Below are 20,392 nucleotides of genomic sequence, written 5' to 3' on the forward strand. Positions count from 1 at the left end.
AACTAGACGAAAAGACCTATAGGGCCCAAGGCCCAAGGCCCAGAGAAAGGTGCACCTGAACACACGGTCTCTTGGAATTCACACTGCTGGGTCAGAGTTGTGCCCTAGAGATGGTAAGAGACCTGCGTGAGGGACTACGCTCTGTTCTCTGCAGCCACCTGCAGCCACTCTGGAAGGTACAAATGATCGCAATTAAACCAAGGCTTATGCTTAAAATCCAGGGTGAGAATCATTTCTAATGTCTCAATAGTACCTGGTGCTGGGGTCAGAGGTAGAGCAGCCACAAACAATGTTCTGGGTTTTATCTTGGGAAACTGAACAGGCCTGGTGCCCTGGAGGACTGAGGAAGCAAGGATGGGAGAAAAAATATTGTCTTCAGTGGACAAGGAAGAGGCTCTGTGAGTCAGCAAACTTCAGTCCTTATCATTATCTCTGTTTCCTTCTTCCAAAGCAAAAGTTACTCAACCTGGTTTGCATTTCTCTATGTTTACTGAGTTTGACAGTTTATTGGTCAAATATTTAAGTTCAGATTTACACTGAATTGTACTGTTTTGAGTGAAACCTGAGGAAATGTTACAATTTTTACTCAAAGATTTGTACTGTTTATGAGTCCTTTTCTATTCATCTGGCATCAACACCCCCTGGACTGTGTTTCTTCCACATGGCCAATGACCTAACTGGAAATCAGAACAAAGGACATTACCATTAGGAACCCCAAGGCCTGAAGAAGGACCATACCTGTCTCCATCCTCCTCTGTGCTGTCAGCAGTCACCCATGGGCAGGTCACCCAGGCTGTGGCTCTCTAAGGCTGTCCCTGCTTGAGTGGCGCACTCCAGGGAGCCTGTACCTCATTCTAAATAAGAGGACCATGAACCTTGGCTCTTGTGGACCACAGGGCAACTTGCATTTCCAGGCCTGTTTGAGCTTCCGGCTCCTCAGTTGGGTTTTAAGAGGGATAGGGAAAGGGAAGACAGACAGCTGAGAGTAGGGCGCTCTACTTAATTCATGCCCTTAGACTGTAATCGTAAATAAGACACTATAATTTAACTTCAGTCTTGGAAGAAAAAACTTTGCATAAATGCATAAACATGACTAGTGTTTGAGAGTGTGCCATGCATAAGATGGAGGATAGAATCACTGGAATTATTCCTCTTCAAACATCTTGCAGGAAGTCATATGTAAAAGGTCTTTTAAACAATGAAAATTGGTAATCTTTTGCCACAATAGAAGTCACCTATTCTCTGGAGCTGGAGAGAAAAAGCTCAGTTTGTAAACTGTTTACTGTGCAAGCACCAGGAACTGAATTCAATATCCAAAAGCTTCAAAAAACACCAGTACTTTGAGGAGGCAAAGACAAGTGGATCTTTGGGGCTCACTGCCCAGCCTGGTCTAGCTGAATCAATGTAGGTGCAGTGAGAGATCCTGTCTCAGAAATTAAGGTGAAGAGCAGTCAAAGACACCAGACATCAACTTCTGGTTTTCTCATGTGTGCACACATGTACCCAATGTATCTACACACACATAAATATACACATGTGCACACAAACATAATTGTCATTAAGAGACACTTTCACAGCACTACGATCAAGAACAAAATTTTGCTTGACTTCTGTGGCTAATGGAAGCTACCAGACCCACTCGACCATAACCTTGCTCTGTAAGTCTGACGAAATCATCAAATAATCCATATGAAACATTCAGTCAATAATTTTGGGCACTAGGCAGAGATGTCAAAGAGTGACATTTGGGCTGGAGAGATGGCTCAGCGGTTAAGAGCACTGGCTGCTCTTACAGAGGACCTGGGTTCCATTCTCAGCACCCATAGGTGGCTAACAACTGTCTCTAACTCCAGTTCCAAGGGCTTCAATGCTGTCTTCAGACCGCCTTGGGCATTGCACAACATGGATACACTTATATACATGCAGGCAATACACTTAAACAAATAAGATAAAAATATCAGCCAAAATATTACAAAAAAGAACAACATGCCAGCCTATAGACACCCCCTGTGCCACGCCTACAGAGCCAGATTTGCCTGCACCACACACTCACCCTTCCTGGATAGTTTGAATGTGAAATGTCTCCCACAGGTTCAGGTGTTTGAACACCTGGTCTCCAGTTGTTGGTGCTGTTTTGGGAGGTTATGGAACCTTTGGGGGGTGGGGTCTAGCTTGAGGAGGTGGATCTCTGGTGGAAATGAGGTGCTGAGCTTGGAGTTTATAGCCTGGCTCCACTTGCTATTCTAAGATGTGAGGAGTTGTAGCCATGTGCTCCTGTCGCTACACCTTCTTCGCCATGATGTTCTCTATATGAATCCCATCAAAAAATCTTATTTCCCTCCTCGGTCCCTCCCTCCGTCCTTCCCTCCCTTCCTTTGTTGCATTGTCAGGCATTCTATCACACAGTGACAAGAAGTAATGAACACAGGGCTCACACATAGAACTCAAGGGACATCGTTCTCTGGATATCCACTTTTGGATGGCTGAGGGTGACATTCTACAAATATCTCTAACCAAAAGGGAAAGGTCAGCTGAGACCAAACAGATCCAAGGCAGAAAGAACTGATATAAAAGGACATTTTTTGGGGGCGGGGGATGAACCGCCATTCTTGTAAGTGAAACATCTTCCAAGGAAAGACTTTGGTCCTTTGTTTTCCTGGTGTGGTAAAAATGTTCAGATCACACCAATACATGGCTTCCTTTTTACATATGGAATCAAGTCAACAGAGAGGAGAACACTGCCAGTTTCAGGCACAAAAAAAATGTTGGATTAAGCTGTGGGTGCGATCACTTGCATGTCAGCACACTGATTCAACAAATCACATTGCTCCACAACAAACATACACACCATTGACTTGTGTATCTAATTACCAGGCTAGGGAGAGATTGACAGAAATTCGGCTTCCAGATTAAAAATAAAAATGATTTTAACAATGCCTCTCTCTCAAGTAATTTATCTGAGTCTAATCTCTTCAGTATATACCCTGGAAGGCAAATATTCTGCAGATCAAGATCACCGATGATGTGCTGGTGAGGACAGCGATACTGGAGTTCTGCAGGGCTGACAGAGTTCTGTGGACTGCTGTGGACTTCCCAGAAAAACAACAGTATTCTTCCTGAGCTCTCTATGGCAGGCTTCCTGGGATGGTTTCACTCTGTTCAAGGGGTGCTGGTTAACTGACTTGCACACACCCACCAACCCACCATCAAAGGCTCTGCCTCCTGTTCCCTCCTCCCCAACACAGTTCCCATCTGTATCATTTGCTTTTCTCACTGTTGTGGCAAAATACCTAAACAAAGCAACTGGAGGAAGCAGGGGTTTACTCTGGCTCACAGTTTAAGAGCACAGTCCATCATAGGGGAAGGCATGTTGGCAGGACAAACTGCATCCACAGTCAGGAAGCAGGGAGAGATGAATGCTAGCCCTTAGCTCGTTTTCTCCTTTTTATTCAGTCTGAGATCCCAGACCATGAAATGGCACCACCTACATTCAGGGTGGGTCGTTCTACCTGAATTAACCCAATCTGGAAGCTTCTTCACAAGCATGCCCAGAGGTTTGTCTCCTAGGTGACTCTACATTCTGTCAAGGTCATAGTATTAACCATCTCCTCTTGGAAAACTTCTTGGTCTATACTGGCCCCACTTCCTGGCTTGGGACTGTGTCTAGCAAAGAGGTGATGTTCATTCCAGATCATAGATAACAGATACCTACCCCATCTACCAAGCACCCAGATCATAGGTAATAGATACCTACCCTTTCTGAATGCACCCTACAACTTCACAGACACCCAGCAAGATCCCCCTTACAGCATCACGTGCACATACTGCTCCTGTCCAATGGTACCTCTCACTTCCTGGCAGAGCCTCTGCTTACCATACATAATTTAGACACTTGAAGCAGTCACTTGGATCTGAAATAACCTCCCTGGACCAGCCATGCCCTACAGTCTCCTCTCTGAGTTTCCATCCAGAACACAACACCTGTCAAACTTCTCCACTGAAGAGTTTTGGCTTCTGCTCAAAATCCAGACCTGCCACTGTGTGACATGGATTTGTGACCATGATTATACAGACTCTGAAAACAGAAGGCAGCGGCAGAGGGCTCAATTAAGACTAAGTTATGCAAAACATAAAGACTTTTGATATGACAGTGGGGCTGCTGTAAACAAGAAGTTTCCTGAAGGGAACCCTGCATCAGGCAGCAAGAAGTAGAGAGAAAACCCAGACCTGGGGTACCAATCAGTTAACAAGAACCACTGGCCCAGGACAAAGCCAGTTCGTCACAAACAGGCAATATTAGCTTTGGCTTCAATGAAAAACCTCACAAGCATCCCATTCTAGATCATCAATACTGACAGAGCTCTGTAGTTTTTAAAAAAAGATTTTTAAAAAGTATGTGTGTGTGTGTGTGTGTGTGTGTGTGTGTGTGTGTTTGTATATGTGTGTACAGTTGCCTGAGTTGGCCAGGAGAGGGCATCAGATCCTCTGGTGCTGGAGTTACAGGTGGCTGTGAGCTGCCAGATAGGGGTGCTAGGAGCCCAATTTGGGTCCTATACGGAGTAATATGTGCTCTTAACCACTGAGCCATGTCTCCAACCTCAATTTTTATAAAGTTAACTTTAAAATTAAAACAACAACAAAACATCCTTCAGAGCTAAAAAATGCCCCTCCTCTGCATTCACCCACAGAACAGTGTGTTACCATCCTACGGCTTTACTATGATTCTTTAAACTAAGAGGATACATCCTGGGGGAGGTAAGTAGCAAAACAAAATCCCAAACCCAGAGAACGAGAGCATATTCTTTTTAAAAAATATTTTCTTTTTTTGATTTTATGTGTATGAGTGTATTGCCTGCATATATGTAAGTACACCTATGTCATGCAATGCTCATGGAGGTCAGAAGAAGGCATCAGATTCCCCTGGAACTGGTGTTACATACAGTTGTGAACTGCCATGTGGGTGCTGGAATTCAAACCCGGGTCTTCTGCAAGAACATTCAGTGTTCTTAACTGCTGAGCTATCTCTCCAGCTCCAAGGAGTGCATATTCTTACCAGGAAAGAAAAATGTCAGATTAGGGGCTGGCGAGAAGGCTCAGTAGGGTAATAGTGCTTGCTGTGCAAGCCTGGTGACCTGAGTTGGACACTTAGAATCAATGTATAGGTAGGAGAGAAACAACTCCAAGAGTTAGTCTCTGATCTCCACAGCTCCCTGCCAAACAATAACAAAAATTTTAAAAACATTATTTGAACAAATGAGCTGAATCACAGACACCTCAGACTGCAGTCAGTCACTTGATGATGACCTACTGACAATAACCTGGCATTGCCCCTTGGCACTTGTCACAGAGAATTTTCAAGTCTCATGCACGCTCCCAGGAACCTGGCATCTCACCTTTTGTGGGGCACCTTACATAATCTTCCACGTACTATGGCGGGAACCAAGGAAATTACCATCACTCAGGCGAAGGGTTAGTGAGGCTGGTAAGGTGGTGATCCATTAGAACCCCAGGCCCTCTGACTCCAAGGTCAGCACTCTTTGCAAACACATGACCGTTCTTTTCAGAAACCCACCAAAACCTTAGTTGTCAAATTCCAAGAGCTACTAAGAGAGTCTCTGGAAACAAAGCAAACCCCCTTAAAGAAACTACCTGCATCATTCCTTTCGTACTAGGAGAAGTTGTTAATAGACAGAAACCGACCTGGATTACTCGGTCTGAACTCAGATCACGTAGGACTTTAATCGTTGAACAAACGAACCAATATTATGCATTTTGTAAAAGAACACTTCATAGCCCTGGGGACTAAGGTAATCACTGATATTTAATCATTTTAATGTCTGTTTTGCTAATAGCTAAAAGAATCTTTCCAACAAGGTGACAGGGCTAACTGATGCTCTTTCACTTGAGTTGCAGAGTCTTTCTGGTGCACAAGGATCAAAAGCTTCCTGCTGGGAGATAACCACAAAATGAAACTCAAGGCTGTAGAGGCTGAGGTGGCTAGCTAGTATGGTGGCAGCCCAGGCAAGGGCTCCAGGAACCAGCAGCTGTGCTTTCAACAAACTTCTTCCCTACAGAGAGAAACAGAAAGACACCCCCAGGATAGATAGAGAGGCATTCAGAACACAAACTCACTTGACCAATGGAGCACTCTGAAGGTCTGAAATTGAAAAGGTATGTGCCCCAGGGAAGCAAGGCCTTTGGACTCTTGAGCCACTCCTCAGCTGCCTAGCTTTCTTCCTTACTGGGCAGACTCTGAATGCCCAGGACCTGGCATATACCTGGACAGGCTGGGAAAGGTCCTGCCGAAGCCAACTACTTCCTTTTCTTAGAAAACCCGAGAGCAGAAGTAACAATGACCATATTATAACACTTCCAAGTTACACAGAGAAGGCTCCTGGTAGCCATCTGATGGTTGACTTTGGATGAGAGGCTGTCGACGAGGGCAGCACTGGCTAATCAGCCAGCCTGGGATGGCGATGTCATTGTTGCATTCCTGTTGTCAGGCAGTAGCATGTGACATGCTGGAGGGAGACGGCTCCTTCCATACTGCTGTGAGATTCTTGTTACCGAGCAAGAAGCTGCTGCTTTGGTAAGGGAAACTTTTAAATAGCCAAAACAAATTAAGAGTACTGCATTTAGAACTCCAGGCAAATCAAAAGGGGTTCATCAAGGTGAAGATGATGGCTGTATTGTTAAGAGCACAAGGGCCAGCAGTTTCTGGCACTAAGTAGTTAAGAGAGATGAATGAATGAATAAATGAATGAATGAGGAGTGAATGAACAAGAAAGTGGATGAACAAGCACATGAGCAGATAAGTGGACAAATGAATGAATGAGCAAATGAACAAGTGAATGAATAAACAAGTGAACAAACACAAATGAGCAAACAAATGAGTGAATGAACAAATGAATGAGAACAAACAAATGAACGAATAGACCAATGAATGAATGAGAGAATGAATGAATGCACTACTCCATCAGAGGTTCTGAATTCCCACACTCTTACTTCAAGGACAGGGCTTTGTATGGTCAAGCTGGGGGAACGTGCCAGTTGGCCAAGCAGCTAACACAGCCTCAAGTCCTGTCCATTTCAATATTTCACATCAAAACTCATGACTAGAGGGTCCATACGACAACAGCAGATACAGCACAGTTTACTTTTCATACAAATAAGATGTAATCTCAAATCTCCAGATTTCATCACACACACACAGACAAAACTGAGTTTCCTTCTTATTTCTAATTTCCTATCCTCCCTTCTCCCTCTGTAGAGAGTTGAGCAGTCTGACAACACAAGACAAAAGCATGGGATTTTAATTTTATAGAATGAAGAGACAGCAATCATTCTGACTAAGGATGACCTAGTCTCTGCTGTTCTGCTGAGGTAGAAATGCATTTGTGATCCTGTGTCAACAGAGCACGAAGAATCACAGGGACAGGTGTACCAAGCAGAGCTCCATTTCCATTTTTATTGGACATATTTATTAAACATGCTAGCGCTGTGTGATGCTCATGCAGAATTCTGATGAGTCATTACTTCCTTTAGATATCAGCCTTTCAATGATGGCCTTTCCTTAAAATGACCTTGACAGAATATCAAGTCACTTCTGAAGGCCAGGGCTGGGCCATCCCAGTGGCTGTAAGTCACTCCCTTGCAAAAGAGAGAAGGGTGGGGGCTGGAGAGATGGTTCAGCGGTTATGAGCACTGGCTTCTCTTGCAGAGGAACCCAGTTCAGTTCCCAGCACCCACACAGTGGCTAATGACAGTCTTTAACTCCAGTTCCAGGATATCTGATGCCCACTTCTGACCTCTGCAGACACTGCAACAGTTATATACATGCAGGCAATGTACTCATACACATAAAATAAATAAAAACACTTAAAAAAAAACAGAAAGATCTAAAAACAATGTGTGTATATATGGCAGTTGTGTGTGTGTGTTCATGTGTGAATGTGGGCACATGTGTGGGTGTTACTGTCTACCTTCCACCTTGTTTGAGGTGTACACCAGGCTAGCTGATTCGTGAGCTCCTGGGACCTTCCTATCTCTGCCTCTAACCTTGCATAGGAGGAGCTCTAGGATTTCAGAGTCTCACTACCATGCATGGCTTTATATGCATTCCAGGGTTCTTAACTCTGGTCTTGGGTTCTCACAATTGCGTGGCAAGCCAGCCCTTCACCCACTGAGCCATTCATCTCCCTAGCCAGAAAGACCTTGATTAGGGATCTTTGGGCATCAGCAGTACTTTTGTATGACAGCTCTCAGGCAGCTCCAGCTCCTTCTCCTTCAGTCTATTTCCACTTGAGGAGCCAATTCCCAGCTGCCCAGGGCCACTCATTCCCAAAATGCAAGAATTACTCCAGGATCCCAGACCCAGGAGGAGGTCTCTTAGCAAGTGCCCCCCAACCCCGCCCCCCAGAATCCTACCAGTTGAAAATGGCTCTGCCTTCCTTTCAAGCCAGGGAACAGCTGGACTGTCTTTACCCACAGCTGAGGAGAGGGACTTCAAAATGCCCTTTGGCTTTTGATGCAGCATAAATGCTTTCCCACAGAAGACTTCAGTTAACCAGCGGTGAGGAGTCATAACCAGGCACTTCTGAGGACAACCAGAAGTCGGACATTAAGCTGCAGGCCTCAGCTGAGGTGGAGGCAGACGGTCAAGCTATTTTCTCACTGATACCCCATAAGATTATTATCAAGTAGATTCAAAAACCAAACTGAAGCTTTTTCCAGACTGTTTAATGAAGGTTAAAATTCCTTGCAATTAAGTACTTTGGCCATTTTTGCCATCCTCATGGCTCTCAGATTAAGGACAACTTCATAGGAAAAACTGAATAGATGTACGCATGCTCAAGACTGTTCATTTAATTTTTTCTTCCTTGACAGATGCTAAGAGTCAATTTACAAAAGAAGATGGAGGTAATTTTCCACACCACATATCAAATGTGGTGTTAACACTCCAGGCATACCCTTGTACACTTCACTGCAGGGCCTACGGAACCAAAGACAGCTGCCTTTAGCGAGGGTTTTTTTTTTTTTTTTTTTTGTCTTTTTGAGACAGGGTCTCCCTGTAGCCCCAGCTGTCCTGGAACTCACTATGTAGACCAGGCTGGCCTTGAACTCACAGAGATCCGCCTGCCTCCGCCTCCTGAGTGCTGGGATTAAAGGCGTGCGCCACCACGCCCGGCCACAAATGAGGTTTATTATTATTTTTTTAATTTATTGGGGTTGGAGAGATGGTTCAGTGGTTAAGAACACTGACTGTTCTTGCAGAGGACCCAGGTTCAAATCCCAGGACCCACATGGCAGCTAACAGCTGTCCATAACTCCAGTCCCAGGGGATCCGACAACAGCTTCTTCTATCTTCCACGGGCATTGCATGACATGGGTGCACTTACCTACATGCAGGCAACACACACAAACACGTAAAATATTTTTAAAAAAGATTTATTATTTATTTATGTGTATGCCTCTCTCTCTGTGCCTGCATGTATGTATACTCCCACCTTCTGTGTCTGCATGTACATGCACGTATATGCAGGTGCCTACAGAGGCAAAAAGAAGCAAAAATTCGATCCCCTGGAGCTGGAGTTATAGGGGGTTCTGAGCTGCCCAATGTGGGTGCTGAGAACTGAACTTGAGTCTTCTAGAAGAGTAGCCAGTGCTCTTAACCACTGAGCCCTCTCTCCAGTCCAAGATTTTTCTGTTTTTAAAACAAGTCAAGGATAGGTGTAATTCTAGCACTTGGGAGGGCTGAGGTAAGGAAACTGAGAGTCTGAGGCCAGCCTGGGCTACTATGTAGTGGAGGGTTCTGCCTTAAATAATCCAACCCAAACCAAACACAACACAATAATGAACAAGTCAGTGGCTACCAATGCTCCCTTTGGTGCCTCTTTACTGTTTCTTAAAAGTCTAACAATGGAGACCAGAGTGATGGCACTGGTGGGAGGAAGAGGCAACACATCACCTCAAGTTCAGGGCTTGCCTATCAAAACAAAGTGCAACAATGGGGCTTGAGAGGTCTAGCATTTCAGCTCAAACAAACAAACAAACCTGCCTGCCATTCCTGAGGCCCTGGATTTGATCCCCAGCAACACAAGTACGTACACACACACACACACACACACGCACGTACATATATGTATGACACCACACATACATATGTACTTTTAAAAATTGAGGTGGATGATTCTCTGAGGACAGCACTCAAGTTTGTCCTCTGGCCTCTGTACATACGTACGCACGCACGCACGCACACACACACACACACACACACACACACACACACACAGTAGTTTCTTATCACAAACAGGGCAGGGACTGACCATGCTGGAGATGTGGTTGGCACTGCAAGGGACTGCAGGCCACAGAGACTGCCTGACCATATAGTAAGTACTGTTATTACAGCTCCTACACACTGAGAAGCAGAAATGAATTAGGAATAAATGAAATACTGACTTTAAAAACATACAAATTCAGATTCACAAAGCACTGGGAAACAACTCTGAGTTCTGCATGATGTGCACTTGGCTTAAAACCTCCATGGTTTATGTAGGTGCTCAGACCCTTCTCCCAAAGGTAGAAACAGAGAAGACAGGTGAGTGGGAACCAGTCAGGAGGAAAAGAACTCTGTGTTCAGGGAAGGACATTAACAAGGCTTTTAGGAAGCAAAGGCAAAGTCTGTCTCTAAATATCCTGGCTATTTTCAATTACACTTAGAACAAAGAATTATAGGCAAATCCAGCAGATAAGAGGGTCTTTTCAGAGGAAAAACATGTTCTTGGGGAACAGATAACAACTAGAACATTCATACTATGGTTTTGTTTATTTGTTTTAGCTGAAAAACAATTCAATATTCCTTAGGAAATTCTATTCTTTGACAATCTATAATCTAAACAGGAGGCATAGGGAGAATGTCCCGGTTTCTGTTACCTAGCTCTCTTAGACACTTAAAGAATTTCCTACTGAGCAGCAGCAAGACAGAACATACAAAGCAGCACTGGATATTTTTTACTTAGATCTTCAGCAGTTGGTCCTGAAGACAGATCGAAGATTTGATTCGCGTCGTACATAAATCTATATTTCCCCCAAAGAACTGGCTTAAAATGTACCATAAATGACGCTCACTTACTCTCACAATACCTTTGCTTCGAAGGCCCAAAAGATAAGCTCTCGGTCATTCCAAGTCTCACTCTTAGTAACAGTTTTTCATCTTTACTCTTTGTACTTCTAGCATTAAGTGTTGAGTCCTGTGATCCTTACAGAGCAGATAAGTCTAATGGACAAAATTAGGCCAGGTATTGAGAACCATCTTGTGGGGCTTTCACAGAATGCTGCCTGAGCTGGTAAAAGAGATTTCAGCTCTTTTAAATCTTTATTTTATAAACATACTGGGCAAACACAGGAAACAGGGCCATTGTGTTAAGACTGGGGGGCTGGGCTATAGCTCTCCAGTGGAGCTTTTGCCTAGTGTGCACAAGGCTCTGGGTTCCATCCCCAGCATCACAAAAACAAACAAATCAGGCTGTGAGCAAATGTTAAGTCTAATCAAAACAGACTTACAAACTCTGGCATAGCTGGGTATGGTTGCCCACACCTTTAATCCCAGCACTCAGGAGGCAGAGGCAGGCGGATGGACCTCTGTAAGATTGAAGCCAGCTGGGGTTACTGGGAGACCCAGTCTCAAAATAAAATAAAATATAGTAAAATAAAAAACTCAAAAAAACCCCACAAAGGCTGGCACATTAACTGCAGAGATAAATGTGGTTTAAGAGTGATTTACTTTCTAAAAGATCCCCGTTTAGGGCTGATCTCTCCGAAAGGGCAGCCACTAGAGCCACATGTGGTTAATTAGATCTAAATTAATTAAAATGAGAAAACTCAGTCACGCTTCAAGTGTGTGACAGTCACATGTGGTCTGGGCACATCACAGATGCTGAACATGTCACCAGGACATTTGCCACTGGGAGGAAGAAGAAAGGAACTTCCTAGATTGTGACTCCAGAAGGTAGGCACCAAGAACCTGCTGTTGGGGTAGAAGTGCCTCATCTATTATGACAGAAACTAGAGTGAACTCAAAGTTTTCTAAAATAAAATATAGGAGGAACACTAATTATGATAGAAACCTCTGAATCTTTAAGAGATAACTTTAACCTTTATAAACAAATCACATGAGGTGGCATCACAGGGTCCCTATCTTGCACACGGTGGAGAGATCTTTAGAATGCATGTATTCTTCTGACTCCCATGATTGCACAGTGGCTTAGACCCTGGAGTCCGCCATCCTCTCAAAGTCAGAGCTCTGGAGCCTGCCTCAGGACTCCATCTGGAGGGGGTTACAGCTGCACTGGAGATGCAGCCACGAGCCCCACCCCCAATGGGTCACAGCCTGCAGGGGGCTCAGTCTTCACTAGTGTTCTCTGCCCTGTCTTGCTGACAAGTAGAGTACAAACTTGTTCTTTAATCAGCCTTTAAAAAAAAAGATTTTATTTATTATTTTTATTTTATGTATATGAATGTGTTGCTTGCATGTGTGTAAGTGTACCTGTGCTGTGCAATGCTCATGGAGGTCAGGAGAAAGCATCAGATCTGCTGGAACTGGAGTTAGGGATGGTTGTTAGCCACGATGTAGGTGCTGAGAATGGAACCCAGGTCCTCTGCAAGAGCAGCTAGTGCTCTTAACCACTGAGCATCTCTCTAGCCCTTATACATTGAAACATTACCTTTCCATCTACAAAGTTCACATGGAGAATCTTGCAATCAAGTTACAAAAAAAAAAAAAAAAGGAAAAAGGAAAAAAAAACCAACCCTCAGTGTTTTGAGTAAGTGTATGATTTTGTGTCGGCCAGAATTTATACCTGTCCTTGACCAAGGTAGCATGCAGCTGGTGGGCTGTAGGTTAGACATGCCTAGTAGTGTTTTCTTGAGGCTGACTACCATTACTTTCTGTCACCAGCAGACAGAATCACTTCCCACTTCCACATCTATCCCTCCCTCCATCTGTGCATTCCTGTGCCTTCCAACCCAGCCATCTCCCTTTCTGTTTCTCAGGGCAGGTTACAAGGATGATGATGCCCTGGACGCACTCAACACCCTCTGAGGCCTGGACTCACTCAACACCCTCTGAGGCTTCAGTTTGAGAATAGAGTGGCCACCAGACCTTATGTGCTGCCCCACAGTTCTTCAGACAAACAGTTCTATCCCTATACATCTCATTAATTAATCATTCCAGACTTCAGGTTAGGGAACGAACCCTGGTATTCAAGAGGTGTGTAAGCTGTGAAGGCTGCACAGTGCCACAGGCTGACTTCTTGCACACACGTGTCTCACCAGCCAGGTGAGCCAGCTAGCCCATCCTCGTCGTCTACAGTGATTCAGTCAGTATATCACCTTTTAGAAAGTCACAGCCCGTCACTGATTGCACATCATCCTTCTATCTAATGTTCTTCTTTGCTCTCCTGGCTCACATGGGACACAGAGGCATCTGACAGCTTTCTAAGAATCCTGCAGGCAGCCTCTGCCAGCAGTGCACACTGCCTGGCCAACTGGTCTTACCTGCGAGGAGAGCCATCGTCATGGGGCTGGATGATAACCACCTTCACAGTCACGGATGTCCGAAGCAAGTCAATCATCTGCTCGTGGGTCAGGGTGGCCACAGCCACCTTGCAGATCTCCACTAACCGGCTCCCTTGACGAAGGCCGGCCTTCCAGGCAAAACCAAAAGGTTCTACATCAGCAACAATTCCTTCAAAGTTCACATGGAAGCCAAGTTGGCCCAGTCCATTCCTCCTCAGGGTCATTTCCACTGTCTCACAGCCTCTGGTCACTATCTGAGGGGGAAACAGGTTGTCAGACATGCACTTGGTCTTTTGCCATGCCACCATGAGTCTTGACACACATACAGGTGTTTAGGCTAGCCCTTCTTCCCTTGACCCACCCCTGGTTACCTCTCTGTCCCTCAAAGTGATACAAGAGGGCATTTAAATCCAGAGGTTGCCACAGTTGACCCTGATAAAGTACACAGCCCCACAGTTTCATTTTTAAAGGCCCTGATTCCTGTGGAAGGTGGTCTGCCTCTTCTTAGAGGGCAGTGACCTGCAGCCTGTGAGCTTTGCATGTGCTGTGCCAATTCCCTCTGCTGTAAGCTGACTGGGCTCTTTAGCACTTGAGTTTTACTCTTCTAGATGATTATAGCAGTAGAAGGAAACAATGATACAGTTACAAGTCTCAACCACCAAACTCTAAGGCCTCCTAGACACTTTCCTCCAACTCAAAAGGAAAAAAAAAGTTCCCGTAGCCAGGCATGTTGATGCATGCCTTTGATCCCAGCACTCAGGAGGCAGAGGCAGATGGATCTCTGTGAGTTTGTTAGAGGCCAGCCTGGTCTACATAGCGAGTTCCAGGCCAGCTGGACGTTCCCTAAAGCACTTCTGATCTCACACTGATCTCACTTCTTATCTCCCCGGTTCAGGAAGGGCCAAGAAGAGGCTGGGCTGAGGAAGCCCCTAACTGTTCTTTATACACTGCTTGCAGACTTCCTGCTCTGCCCCCTCAGGCCATCTCCTGGGAGTGACCAGCCATATTCATCTGTACTTAGGGATCAACTGTGGGGCTCACAGTCCCTCTGCCATCGATGAATAGGGCACAGCACAGGATGGCGCTTGCAGGTGGCAGAGGGGCCTCCTGTGCCTACGGTCATCTTTCCTTTTTCACTCTTCCCCTGGGGGTGAAGGGCCACCCCAGGTAGCTCTAGTGACATCCCTTCTAGAAGAATGAGAGTCTCAGCAGCACCTGGAGAAGAACACGAAAGGAAAGAGCTGGTTCCATCTCTCTTAGTGCTGCAAGTGAGGTAATTAGTCACTGTAACCCTCAGAGGCGCTGACGGAGTGCAGCTTGCAATGCTATGAAAGGCAAACACGGCCCATTAAACATCATTTGAGGAGGCTGACATCATTTTTTCGTGGGAAATTTCCAGTTGGGAGGTATGATCCCCTATCCCTGAAGTGCCGGGGGCAATGTACAAAGTTTCAGTTTAATAAATGTTCTGCTTCCACAAACCAGGCTCTGAACACACAGATACCTATTTAACGAGCCCTGTGGTTGTGATCGCAGCTGGGGAACTGTGGCTTGCTCCCCAAATCAGCATCTGGCCTAGGTTTCCATGGTTACAAAAGTGCACACATTGGCCCTCAGATTCTCCCAGACAAGTGTGATTGCTAGGGACTCAGCAGAAATGGGATGTTAGTGTCAGTCAGGGGCCAAGTTCTGAAAGGTTCAACTTTTCCAAAGATATGAACTGATTTTAAACTTGATAAACCAATTTTGTAGTATGTCCAACCTTGATAAATACTTCCTTCACATGGCTCAGACAACATCTAAACACACTGTTTTCTTTCAGATGTGAATGCAATTATCAGTAAAACTTAATGTCCACATATTAGACTGCAGGGCATCAAGGCTGTTCCAGAGCTCCGCAGGCTCTAGCTCTGACTTCCTATATTAGTATGTCACCTCCCCTACTGGGGCCTTTTGTTATTATTTTTCTCCCTTTCCAGTCCTTGGTTTCAGACATCTCTAAAATCTAAAGCACCATGGGCTCCATTTTCTGGGGCTCCTCATATAGGCTCAATAACCACATGAAAATAGTGGCCCCCTATCCATGTATCTGGGACTGGCCACATAATCAGTGGTGCCCAGTAGACAATAAAAGTTCAGGGTCCTCATTCAAATCTTATTAAGAAGCTGGACATGGTGACAGTGGAACCTCTGTAAGAGCATGGCTCTTCTGAGAAGGCACCTGGGAGTAAGCCCGACCCCATTACAAAGGACACTGTGGCTCCAGTCTGTGCTACAGGAAAGAGACGACGAGGTCACCATCTGCCAAAGAGGTGTCCCCACCACTTCCACTATGATATCATTCTCCCTTCTCACCTCCATTGTCACCCTGTGTCCTGCTCCATCCCTACTCCAGTCCTCCCTCATTTCTGCTGTCCTTAGCCCATGTCCTGCTCCACCTCCACTCCAGTCCTTTCACAATCACAAGCATTATGTTTTTAGAACCAGTTTCTCAAGCTACAAGTAGTCCCAGACCCAGGGAGCAGGTCTCCTAATTCCCACCAGAAAAGTTACCCTTCTAGGGAAATGATATACAGTGGGGTACACAAGGACCTCTGCGAGGTGCCCAGGGTGGCTGGTGGAGCAGCATCGCTTTAGGGACATGGACTGTGAAAGGTTCACAGATACACTAAGAAGAGTATTTGCAGAAGTATGATGTAGGCAGAGACTCACAGCTAACCCAGAGTCCCTGCTCCAGGAACACAGGCCAATCACATGCTGATTCCTCTCTGGGCCTGCTCATACCACTGAGTGAACTTACAGAAGCCCTTATGTAGACAGTGTCTGCAAACTACTCCAACACAGACAGATGCTAACTGAAGTTACTCTTATACAGGCCTTCTAATAACAAAGGAGATTTATACCCTACGGGAAGAAAGGCCAAGGAGCGTATACTATTTCTTTTTGAATGATTCTCAGTTGACCAAATAATATATCCTCCCTGGGAGAAGACTTACCAATGAGACATTTTATGCTAAAGCATGGTTTCTTCTTATATAACATCAAGCAATAAAACTGGGATCAGTCTAATTTATTGCTATTGTTCTACTGTATGCACTCAAATGAAAATATGAATTCTGCTTGTTAACAGAAATTTGACTGTTGATCAGGGGCATAATGCAGGAGTTTTGGACTTAAAAAAAAATCCCATGAAGCCTGGACATGGTGGCACACATTTATAATCTTAGCACCTAGGAGGCTAAGGCAAGATGATCTCAAGTTTGAGGCCAGCCTGGGCTATACTGTAAGCTTCAGAAAGCCTAGGTTATATAGCAAGACCCTGCCTTATATTTTGGGTGTGTGGAGTAGCATGTGTATGGGGGTACATGTGTATATATGTGCATGGGTATGTGTGTGAAGGTCAGAGGTCAGCCTTGTTAGGTGATACTTCTCAGGAGATGTCCACTTTGATCTCTGAGATAAGGGTTTCTCCTCACTGGGACCTGGGACTTACAGATTGAGCTAGGCTGGTTGGCCAAAGAGTCCCAAGGATTCTCCTGTTACAACCTCTCCAGTGCTGGAATTACTAGTGCATGCTACCATACCTAACTTTTTACATAGGTGCTGCGGGTGGAATACAGGTTCTTATGTTTGCATAGCAAGCATTTTACCAATCGAACCATCTCCCCTGCCCTATGACCTGATCTTAAAAAAAAAAAAAAAAAAAAAACCACCTAAGTCTTGCCATGTATGCTGGTGCATGTCTTTAATCCCAGCACTAGAGAGGCAGAGACAGGTGGATCTCTGTGAGTTTGAGGTCAGTCAGGGTTACACAGTGAGACTCTGTCTCAAAAAAAGTTCCTTTGAAGACTGGTGACTTTTTTTTTTTAAGGTTTTTCTTACTTAATGCCTAATCCTGCAAGACACCCTTCAGGAAATGTGGCTGAGATCTGCTGGTGCATGTCTTTAATCCCAGCACTAGAGAGGCAGAGACAGGTGGATCTCTGTGAGTTTGAGGTCAGTCAGGGTTACACAGTGAGACTCTGTCTCAAAAAAAGTTCCTTTGAAGACTGGTGACTTTTTTTTTTTAAGGTTTTTCTTACTTAATGCCTAATCCTGCAAGACACCCTTCAGGAAATGTGGCTGAGATCAACAACATATTTAATCTTTCTAACATATTTAAATTAAAACACCTGCCACATAAATACATACAGGGGGAACAGGAAGGAGGACTAAGTCATGGGTGAACAGCAGTGCTGTGTCTATGAAGGTGTACCATGTCACAGATAAAGCATCTAAATGATTTTCCTTCAAATATTAAAAAAGAGGTTCACAACAGTCTTTCCTAGTCATTTCTCCACCACTTGTGTTCTGTGACTTTCATATGAACCCACAACTTTGTTAATCTGTGAATCATGGGAATAGCAGTTGATTCCCTACGCCCTGCAATCACAGGAGGTGTTCTCAGTGCAAACCTGCTGGGAATCTGGGGCTGAAGTGATGGACAGTGGGAGATGCAACCCAAGTACTTACTACAAGTCGCTGCACGATTTCTCGGATATCTTCGGCACAGCTATCCACTGAGGACAGGAGGATACACTCTCCCCTTTCATAGAAGACTTTGATGCTCACTAACCCGGACGTCCAGCCAATCACATCCCTGCAGGAACAGTTAAACACCACATTCTTGGAATCCTTCTCAATCAGCATGATGAACTCATTGGAGATCCCCAGGAGACACTCAATGTCTGCCGACTGGCCAAAATCCCGAGCCACCACATGCCACATGATGGCCCCAATGCTGAACAGGTGGGCATCCTTCCTTGGCTTCACTCGCTCCTTCTTCTTGGCACCCAGGGTGATGAAGCTGAACTTTGCAGAAGTGTCCACTGTGGCGGTCGTGACAAAGTTCTCGGCCAAGTCCTTCAAGTATTCCTGCCTTGTTCGAGTGGCCATAGCTCGGAATTTTTCCGACTTATGGGCTGCATTTTCTGCATTGATTACTTTGGCTAAAAGGAAGTCCCGGAACACAGCTGACTTTGGAAAAGTTACACCTTTGGGAATTGGGGGGCCAAAGGGCGGCACATCCTTTGATCTGGAAACTCCAACACTGAGGGAGAAGAAAGAAAATGAGATGAGATGAGCCATGGCTCCTTACTTCCCTTCCTTAAGGTGACATGTCCCCACACCCACTGGGCCCATCTATGCTGCAGGCTCTTATTCTAATTTTAAGGGGCTCAATGAACCTGGTAGGGTACCTCCAAATATTTGAGGCACCCTAAGATGTACACTGGTTTCAGAAACAGTCCAGAGTAATTTAATAAGTACTAAAAAACTTTGAAAAGAAGTAAATATGAATATTTACCTTTAAGATATTTTGTGCTAACAAATCACTTCATGGTTAAGATGGGTCTTGATAGAAGAATAAAGATGGGACACAATTAAAATACTTGCTATATAGTTTTAGCGTTAAATATGGGCTCACATGATTTGGGAAGGTTGTGGAACCTTCTGGATATGGAGCATGGCTGGAAGATGACTGCCACTGGGAGCAGCTGTGAAGGTAATATTCACTTCTGGATATAGCCAGAGCACTGTATCCTGGTCCATCAAGAAGTACGAAGTCCCCGCCACATGCTCAGTCTGCCCTGAACCACAACTTCCCCACCAGACAACTGAAACTCTGGACCAAAAGCAGCCCTCCTCCCTTGGGTTGCTTCTGTGAGCTATTTTGTCACAGCAGAAAGAAAAGTAACTAATACATATCCTTGACCTAAAAGCAGCAGCTGATGAAACAGTAAGAGATACAATAAAACTATAGGCCTAGCTTGACAATCACTTAGAATGGTTCATTCTAGAGTGTTTTTCATAATTACTCCTCACTGGATAAAATCTCAGAGGAAGTTAACTCAGTTTGTTCACACCAACCTTGCCTATTTTAAGTATGTTGTTTGTATAGAACACATCTGTTTTCTCAAATATTCCTTTCTTTGCTTCTTCTTTTTTTGAAACTGGTGGGTTTTTTTTTTTTTTTTTTTTTTTTTTTTTAAGATAATATTCCACTATGTAGCCCCAGCTGGCCCAGAACTTGATATGTAGAGCATCCTAAGCTGGCTTCCTCAATCTCACAGAGATCCACCTGCATCTGCCTCCCAAGTGCTAGGATCAAAGGTGTGCACCACCATGCCTGGTGAATATCCTTTCTTAATTATAGGATAGTAGCCTAGCCAAGAAGTATGTTAAGAGTCATCACGTGAGGAAAGCTTGCACCTCAGTTGATTCCAGGCCTGCAGTAGACCTTTCTCAGTGGGCCAGAGACTCACAATGATTTGCAAGTTGACCGGAGGCAAAGCTAGCAAGGAACTAGTGGCTTCCAAAATGTTCTTTTCAGATGGGCTGCATATCAGGCAGGGTCACAGTGCCAGCATCTGCCAGGCAGACTGGTGTCCTCCTGCCCATGGGGACTTTGCAGGACTTTGCAGTCCACGAGGACCAGTGGCATCAATAGCTTGGGACACAGGCTGTTCAGGTAGTGAGAACTGCATTAAGACCATGAAGGAGAACAGCCTAGAGAACACTCTCACATGTGTCTTCTCTGTTTAAGTTACTCACACTATGTAACCATTTTACACAGCAGGCATGGTAATCTTCAACTTTAAGAAAAGGAACTGAAGGGGAAGACTATTAAGAAGCTCAGTCTGTGGAGATGGTTCAGTGGTTAAAGTACTTGCTGTGCAAGTGTGAAGTCCAGAATTTGGATCTTTAAGATCTATATAAGTATCAGGTAGGCAAGGTGGCTCATCTGTAATTCCAGTCTCTGAAAGTAGAGACAATCCCC

The 20,392-nt window shown here is 44.8% G+C and overlaps 1 protein-coding gene across 5 annotated transcripts in view; it reads right to left on the minus strand.

The window, feature by feature from the left end:
- The window catches only part of Sipa1l2 (signal induced proliferation associated 1 like 2), a 196,907-nt gene that overhangs the window by 47,830 nt on the left and 128,685 nt on the right, over positions 1–20,392 (minus strand). For all 5 annotated transcript variants that reach the window (XM_029569710.1, XM_029569709.1, XM_008845810.3 and 2 more), the window contains 2 exons: positions 18,088–18,664; positions 13,555–13,829 (listed from right to left, as the gene is read on the minus strand). In XM_029569710.1, coding sequence (XP_029425570.1) covers positions 13,555–13,829; positions 18,088–18,664 — 852 coding nt within the window. The remainder of the gene's footprint in view (positions 1–13,554; positions 13,830–18,087; positions 18,665–20,392) is intronic.

Source organism: Nannospalax galili, unplaced genomic scaffold (genome assembly GCF_000622305.1).
Source record: "Nannospalax galili isolate Female #2095 unplaced genomic scaffold, S.galili_v1.0 scaffold702, whole genome shotgun sequence".
Classification (NCBI taxonomy): Eukaryota; Metazoa; Chordata; class Mammalia; order Rodentia; family Spalacidae; genus Nannospalax; species Nannospalax galili.